Below are 9159 nucleotides of genomic sequence, written 5' to 3' on the forward strand. Positions count from 1 at the left end.
TAACAGTTAGAGCAGTTCCTCAGTGAAACAGGCTTCCTCGGAAGGTGGTAAGAGGTTTTTAAGAAGAGGCTATATGGCTGTCTGTCAGCAATGCTGATTCTAGGACCTTAGGCAGCTCATGAGAGAGAGGGCATCTTGGCCATCTTCTGGGCATGGAGTAGGGGTCACTGGGGGTGTGGGGGGAGGGGGTAGTTGTGAATTTCCTGCATTGTGCAGGGGGTTGGACTAGATGACCTTGTGGTCCCTTCCAACTCTATGATTCTATGACTGATCCCGGCCTCCCCCTATTGTCCAAACAGACCCTATGATGCTACATGAAGCCATTTTTTCCTGTTCTCTTAGGACAGCCAATTATGCAGTTAATCACACTGGAGGAAGGTAGAGAAAAAGAGATCTTACCCGCTTTCCGATGCGCTCACTATATACTGTTTCTCACTGGAAGCACTGGCTTTAGACAAACAAGTGACGGAAGCTGTGTGGCCAAACAACAGAGCTCTGGGATTTATCTAGAGTTAGAGAGAAAAAGAGACACCCACAAAAAAAAAACTGAGAAGATCTCAGGCTAGTTTTTAAGCAGAAGTGCTAAATAAAGGCTATTGCGATTACAGCGAAAGCAGTGAGCTAACAGATGGATGTGAGTCCTCTGTAACGCTTTTGGAAACGAAAGTGTATATTATAGGCACAGGAATAGGTAACACGTTTAAGGTGTCAAAACTCTCCTTAGACTGATTTAGAACTTACTGTTAAGACGCCCAATACATTTGTATGCCACTTCAGCAGAAAGGAAATAGAATAACAGCACAGTCCTAAAGAGAAGTACTCCATTCCAAGCCTGTTCATTTCAGTGGGCTTCAACTGGAGTAACTCTGCACAGGATTGCACTGTAAGTATATTCCATAAAAACTATGTTCAAAATATCACAGTGACTACAACTCTGTATTTGTCAACTCATTTTTATTTCGGACTTACCCAGGCTTCTACTGGAGAACATATTCTTTTAAAAAAAAATGTTTTTAAGCAGTTCATTTACTCCAATTACAGTTATGATACTGGTATGTTGGCTAATTTGTACAGATGTATAACCTTCCTCAGGAGCCCCGCGGCACAGAGTGGTAAGCTGCAGTACTGCAGTCAAAAGCTCTGCTCACGACCTGAGTTCGATCCCGACGGAAGTCAGTTTCAGGTAGCCGGCTCAAGGTTGACTCGGCCTTCCATCCTTCCGAGGTCGGTAAAATGAGTACCCATGGGATACCCCGCTTGCTGGGGGTAAAATGTAGATGACTGAGGAAGGCAATGGCAAACCACCCCGTAAACAAGGTCTGCCTAGGAAACGTCGGGATGTGACGTCACCCCATGGTTGCTTGCACAGGGGACTACTTTTACCTTTTTATAACCTTCCTCATACTGAAACAGAAACTTTTCAACACAAAATAAATTATATTCAGTGGGGCTACACACTTTAATCTGTTTAGTTATAGATCGACTAAAATTTACCCTCCGATTGGTGGGGACTAACTCTAATTATTATGGGGCAATTTTAAGCAGCAAACTGTGAATTAAGAGGGCACATTTTAAGGGTTTTTCGTTTTGGTGATGTAACATAATAGGGAACAAACAGTATTAACAATAAGAGATGGCTTTTGTTTACTAAATTGTACGTTGTATCACTAAAGGGTGGTCACGTGGACATGTAAGTTTCAGATGATTAAACTGCTTTGAGATATGACCTAAAAGTGATGCCCTAATTTCATTTTATTTTAGTTACTTTATTTATACTCAAGGCGGATTACATAGGGCAAGTAATAGGGGCTGGGGGAGGGGCTGTGGCTCAGTGGCAGAGCATCTGCTTGGCATGCATAAGGTCCCAGGTTCAACCCCCAGCATCTCCAGTTAAACGGACTAGGCGAGTAGGTGATGTGAAAGACCCCCTGCCTGAGACCCTGGAGAGCCGCTGCCAGTCTGAGTAGACAATACTGACTTTGATGGACCAAGGGTCCTATTCAGTATAAGGAAGCTTCATGAGAAGTCAAATACAATCAATAGGACGGGGCATCCAGGGCAATAGGATTTGGACTGTAGAAATCTGGAGCAAACCAACCCTGAACTCCGGATGCCTACAGGGTTTCGCTACAGGGTTTCCAATGGATATTTCCAATGGCATATTTCCAATGGATGTTCTATCACTGGAGGTAACCATGGAGAAGAACCCTCTTTGTACCAATGCTACATGATCGTAACAAAAGGGTGCTTCTCAGTGGATCTCAGCAATCATAATGGAGCACATGGGAAGAGGTGACCTTTGAAGAAGAAGAAGAGTTTTTTTTATATATGCCAACCTTCTCTACCACTTAAGGCAGAATCAAACCGGCTTACAATCACCTTCCCTTCCCCTCCCCACAACAGACACCCTGTGGGGTAGGTGGGGCTGAGAAAGTGTGACTAGCCCAATGTCACCCAGCTGGCTTCGAGTGGAGGAGTGGGGAGACCAACCTGGTTTACCAGATAAATGGCCGCCACTCATGTGGAGGAATGGGGAACAAAACCCGGTTCTCCAGATCAGAGTCCACCGCTCCAAACCACCGCTCTTAACACTACACCATGCTGGAAGAGGCGACCTTTCAGGTATATTATGTTTAAAGGGGTCAGAGTTAATTATACTGGCAGAGGCTACAGCTATTTTTCTCTAGGGGAAAAAAAACACAAAGGGGGAGTGGCTAGATGCTAGTCTCTTTCATTACTCCTGCCAAACTCTAAGCACGCCAGGCAATTTCTCTGCTGCCTGCTATTTATAATATCCAATCAATACGATCCATCTTGCTCCTTCAGCTCTAGCTTGTGACCACGGGGGTTGCTTATCGGCAAGATCAATCCGTGTTTCAGAGTCTGAGTTGTGTACACAAATTGGTTTACGGTGCACAAAAGCCAGCGTCTTTCCACCTGGCGCATGAGAGATGTGTAGGACCCTGTTTGCGGTTGTACTCGACAGCTGCGTTTTGCATCCCAAAGGTGCATGAGGTCAGGCGACACCCCTTTTGCTGCAGGAGAAGCTGCGGCGCCAAGCAGGAACATGCCGCCCTGTGTTGGTGCTCTCACTTCAGGATTGCCCAGCACTTTAAAAAATATTTATAACTATTATTTTCAAAACAAGTCACTGCTTAGAAGCGGCAACAATGGCTCTCGCTCAAGCCCTAGAGCAGACGTCCGACATTACACCAGCCAAATCAGCCAACATTTGTCTTTCTAGTCTTATAGTACAAGACTATAAGAAAAAAACTGTTTTTCCTTTTCCATGATTACAGAAATCTATGAAAAACTGGCAAAGTTCTGTGGCTTTTTGAGATTTTCTATATGCAGAAAAGGTCTAATAGGATTTAGAAACAAAAAAAATCCATCCACATCAACATAAAAGGAAAGAAGGGCAAGTATTCTGACACAGAAAATCTGGGCTGCATTTGCACTGTGTGCAGTTTTATGAGCAGTCTTATCAACACCGCCTGATTTTCAAAAGCTAATACATATAACATGTAACTTTTTTGCAACAAAATGATATGCACAGCTTTAAAAGCAGAATTTAGGGAACACAATGCATTCCCGGGGTTGATATCTATATTAGTTATTTGTGTTAAATTGACCTAGTGTGTTTACCCCCACCCAACCCCCAAAAAAGGGTCAGGAGGGGAGGGAATGACCCTATGGAGTCACTTTTCAGCTTGGCTCATTGATTTTCCATGGCTTAGTGATTTTTTTAATCAACCTCCTACAAAAGCAAGCCTATGAATATCAATAACACATATTGATTGCCATGCATCAGCACAAGCTACAAGGTTTTGTTTTAGAAGAAGCACACATACTGCAACAGAGTTGTGTGTGTGTGTGTGTGTGTGTGTGTGTTAAGTGCCGTCAAGTAGCTTCCGACTCATGGCGACCCTATGAATGAAAGTCCTCCAAAATGTCCTATCTTTGACAGCCTTGCTCAGATCTTGCAAATTGAAGGCTGTGGCTTCCTTTATTGAGTCAGTCCATGCACACATACTGCAACAAGAGTTACCAATAGATTATAGACACTTACCCAACTCAAGAGTAGGCCTGCCCGGAAATGAGTTTAAATTACATTTCTGAAAGCTGTTAAAATAAACGATTTAGGCCGAAGGCGTCATGAAACACAGTTTCCACTTACTTCCAGATCTGACGAAAGGTCCCAAAGACATATCTGCCCATCATGACAGCCTGTTACAATCATTGACACGTCGTCCATTAACAGGACGGCGGACACGCAGTGGGTGGGGGATTTGCGCCCCCACAGCACAATCGGCAGCACCAGACTGTTGCCCGCCATGATGCTTTCACACCTGGGGGGAAAAAAGTAAGATTGTTTTTAACTTTATTCCATTTATTTATTTTATTTTTCATACTTCTTACCCGCCCTCGCCAGGCCCAGGGCGGGTGACAACATTAAAATTTACGACTATAAGAATAAAACATTTAAAACCATAAAACTGTTCCTCAGTTATTAAAAAAAGAAGAAGAGTTGGTTTTTATATGCCGACCTTCTCTACCACTTAAGGCAGAATCAAACCGGCTTATAATCACCTTCCCCTCCCCACAACAGACACCGTGAGAGGTAGGTGGGGCTGAGAGAACTGTGACTGGCCCAAGGTCACCCAGCTGGCTTCATGTGGAGGAGTGGGGAAACCAACCCAGTTCACCAGATTAGCCTCCGCTGCTCATGTGGAGGAGTGGGGAATCAAACCCGGTTCTCCAGATCAGAGTCCACTGCTCCAAACCACCGCTCTTAACCAGGGTGATACCCTGTTCAGCTCTACCTTATGAGGCAGCCATCTTCGGTTTGGCGTGCTTCCTGAGGAAGCCAGTTTGGGGTGGCGCTCACCACCCCCCTCATATAATCCCAAAGGTGCCCATAATCTCAAACAGGTTGGGAACCCCTGATATAAACTCAGAACAAATGAAACTCCCATGGGTTTAATCGATGCTTCCCTGAACTGAGTCTGTAAGCGATTTTGGCACCTTTTCTTTCCTTGAGGCAACGCTCGATACCCATGAAAAAGCCACTGATGAGAGTCACTGCTGACTAATACGCCTCGTGGCAAGGAAGATGAACTGGACAAAGTCACCTATCCTCAATCACACAGCAAAAACTCATACAAGACAGAAGAGGCATACTTTCTGCCCATTTCACTTCTTACAGTAGCTTCCCTTATCAGAAGACATATTGGTATAGAGATATCCTGAACAGCTTTCAGGAGGAGGAGGAGAGTTGGTTTTTATACCCTGCTTTTCTCTACCTTTAAGGAGTCTCAACGTGGCTTACAACTGCCTTCCCTTCCCCTCCCCACAACATACACCTTGCGAGGTAGGTGGGGCTGAGAGAATGCTGAGAGAACTGGGACTAGCCCAAGGAGTGGGGAAACAAACTCCGGATTAGAGTCCACCGCTCATATGGAGGAGTGGGGAATCAAACCCGGTTCTCCAGATTAGAGTCCACCGCTCTTAACCACTACACCACGCTTGGAGAACAAGGGGGTGCAGGTGCTAAAAAAAAAACAGCTTCTGCAAGCTTGCTCCATTTCTGAACGCCTTAGATTTAACCTCTTACGGATCAAGTCTTAAGCAGTTGGATATCTTGACCCAATTTCACCTTATCCTTTGCAGAAACGTTACAAACTTTGTTTTCTTCACCCAGAAAACGTTCAGTTTAATTAAAGATAATCAAGGAAGGGATGTTGGATTGCTCCATTAGTTACTAACTGATTAAGAAATGGGTTTTTTAAGCACTTAACTAAAAATGTTATTTTGCTTCTTGGCCTATCAGCGTTGGGCAAAGAAACTTAATGGTTATTTGCCCCTAAGAACAGCACAACTGAAAGCAACATCAGGAAAAAAATGTGTTGCAGGTTTCAAATCAAAAGGGATGTAGTTTAATATAAAATAAATGCAGGCATCCTGAGCTGAAACACAGAAACTATCCCAATTAATACATTTGCAGACAACCTTTGCTGTCTGTCAGTGGCGGCTCCTCTTTGCCCTCCAATCACACACCATACTATTAATGAGGTGGGATAAAAAAGTTAGTGAGGTTCAATATTGAGAGCAAGATACTGTGATCCATTCTGCTTTCTCAAATAGCTGGGTTTAGCATTATCAATAAGCATGCTACATGTCCACACTGACTACTCTGAACTCCAGGTTATATCCTGACAGGCCTTTTACCATGGGTTCTTTCAGAATGTGGAAACTACAGCAGATAAAGTTGGTATAGTTCAAACCCACAAGAGGAAGAGACACTTCTATGTGGTATTGGTTTCAGCACTGCAGTAGGAAGGCTAAGTTTTAAAGCTGCTACAGCTGTACTATGAAGAAACGGCACTGCTTCCCAATCAATCAATCAATCAATCACTCAATTTCTTTCTTTCTTTCTTTTTTCTTTCTTTCTTTCTTTGCAACATACAACTTATTCATCCACTCCCCCACCCCAATAAAAAACACCAAAGATGCATTTTAAGTAAAAACTACTGCAGGAGGTTTTCATATTTACACACTATCTGATGAAATGGTCAATAAAGTAAATTGTATATAGGAATACCTTACATACCGAATTGCAAATAGTTAATGGGCATATTAATCCAATAGGAGTTTTTTTTGGGGGGGGGGGGGGTTGCGCCTCCCTTCTGGCCAAATATTGCTCCCTTCTTTCTGCGATTCTGCCTGAATATCAGCCACGCACAAAGCCTCTGCTTCAGGGAAAGGGACAACAGCTGGCAATTATTTCATCCCTCAATGCATCATCACTTTAGTGGTAAACAGCTAATTTGGCATACCATCAGAGCCTTTTTAAAATCTGTATTTGTGCTGCCATAAGAGATTATATAGCAGCATGACCTTTTCCAAGGGGAAAACGAAGCGGCTTTTTATCTCCAACTGTACTATTAAAATCAGTACCGGCAATTTTCAATTTCAAATATATTTAGACGGAGTAGTTCTAGTTCTAGTGCATCCTACTTTAAACATATAATACTGCTTGTATTACAGGAAGATACAGGGTGTTCCAAGCAAGTCAAACAGCCCATTGACTGAGTTAGAAGTCAAAAGATTCTATTATGCTACCCCTATCACTTTTAGTGATAAATTTATGTTGGTTACTGGAGCATATGAGAGAATTTCAGAAGAACAATCAGTCTGTGTTTCACAGACTACGACAAAGCTTTTGACTGTGTGGATCAGGAAAAGCTATGGCGGGTTTTAAAAGAAGAGGGCATGTCACAACATGTGATTGTTTTGATGCACAATCTATACTCTGGACAAGAGACTATTGTCAGGTCAGAATATGAAGAAACAGCATGGTTTTCAATTGGCAAAAGTGTCAGACAATGACATATTTTATTGCCCTCAATCTATATGTAGACCATATCATAAGGAAAGCTGGATTAGATTTAGATGAAGGTGGAGTGAAAATTGGTGGAAGGAACATTAACAATCTGAAACATGCAGATGACCCCACATTGTGTGTGTTAAGTGGTATCAAGTCATTTCCAGCTTATGGTGACCCTATGAATTAATGACCTCCAAAACATAAGAAGAAAAGCTATTCATTTGAAATATGGTGTTGGAGGAAAGTTTCATGGATTCCATGGACCACCAAAAACAGAGATCAGTGGGATTCCATGGACCACCAAAAACAAAAATCAATGGGATTCCATGGACCACCCAAAAACAGAAATCAGTGGGATTCCATGGACCACCAAAAACAGAAATCAGTGCGTTCTAGATCAAACCAAGCATGAATTCTTCATAGAAGCTAAAATGACTAAACTGAGACTATCATACTTTGGTCACATTATGAGACTCACTGGAAAAGACAATCATGCTAGGAAAAGTTGAGGCAGCAGGAAAAGAGGAAGACTCAGCATGAGATAGATTGACTCGATAAAGGAAGCCATGGCCCTCAGTTTGCAAGAGCTGAGCAAGGATGTTAATGATAGGACATTTTGGAGGACATTGATTCATAGGGTCGCTATAAGTTGGAAGTGACTTGATGGCACTTATCACACACATCTCCTTTTGTGGGCTGCATAGATCTGTGGTGCTTGTACAAATCCACTATTAGAAATGACCCCTTTAGATATGCTGGAGAGCCAGCGTGGTATACTGGTTAAGAGCGGCAGACTCTAATCTGGTGAACCGGGTTTTATTCCCCACCCCTCCACATGAAGCCTGCTGGGTGACCTTGGGTTAGTCACAGTTCTCCCAGAACTCTCTCAGCCCCACCTCACAAGGTGCCTGTTGTGGGAAGAAGAAGGGAAGGTGATTGTAAGCCAGTTTGAGACTCCTTAAAGGTAGAGAAAAGTGAGGTATTAAAACCAACTCCTCCTCCTCCTACTGCTGTATCTGTGGTGGTAAGTTACCAAAAGATACATTCAAACAAACTGGGAACCTTTTGGGAGACCTGCTCCTCTACTGAAATCCCATCTACCTGTTTTGGTTTTGTTCTGGCCTGGTTCACCTAAAATAATTTCTTCATTAAGATTCCTTCCATGATACTACTGACAACGAACCGTTGCAAGGGCAAAGATGGCTTAAAGTGAAACATTTTGTAACCTCTCAGTCGCTCTGTGTGTGTGTGTGTTAAGTGCCGTCAAGTCGCTTCCGACTCATGGCGACCCTATGAATGAAAGTCCTCCAAAATGTCCTATCTTTCACAGCCTTGCTCAGATCTTGCAAATGGAGGGCTGTGGCTTCCTTTATTGAGTCAGTCCATCTCTTGTTGGGTCTTCCTCTTTTCCTGCTGCCCTCTACTTTTCCTAACATGACGGTCTTTTCCAGTGACTCTTGTCGTCTCATGACGTGACCAAAATACGACAGCCTCAGTTTAGTCATTTTAGCTTCTAGGGTCAGTTCAGGCTTGATTTGATCTATAACCCACTGATTTGTTTTTTTGGCAGTCCACGGAATCCGTCACCCTCTCCTCCAACACCACATTTCAAAGGAATCAATTTTCTTCCTATCAGCTTTCTTCACTGTCCAGCTTTCACACCCATACATAGTAATAGGGAATATGATGGCATGAATTAATCTAGTCTTGGTGGCCAGAGTCACATCCTTACACTTCAAAATACAGTCGCTCTGTAAAACAATTCAAATGAG

General features: G+C 43.1%; 1 protein-coding gene across 1 annotated transcript in view; it reads right to left on the bottom strand.

Annotated features, from left to right (window-relative positions):
• WDR7 (WD repeat domain 7) overlaps window positions 1-4336 on the bottom strand; it is a 241548-nt gene extending 237212 nt beyond the window's left edge. Inside the window, exons 1-2 of the mRNA XM_056848181.1 lie at window positions 4178-4336; window positions 400-506 (exon numbers count right to left, since the gene is read on the bottom strand). Coding sequence (XP_056704159.1) covers window positions 400-506; window positions 4178-4336 — 266 coding nt within the window. The remainder of the gene's footprint in view (window positions 1-399; window positions 507-4177) is intronic.
• Between the last annotated feature and the right edge of the window lie 4823 nt (window positions 4337-9159).

The sequence above is a fragment of the Euleptes europaea genome, chromosome 4 (genome assembly GCF_029931775.1).
Source record: "Euleptes europaea isolate rEulEur1 chromosome 4, rEulEur1.hap1, whole genome shotgun sequence".
In the NCBI taxonomy this organism is placed as follows: Eukaryota; Metazoa; Chordata; class Lepidosauria; order Squamata; family Sphaerodactylidae; genus Euleptes; species Euleptes europaea.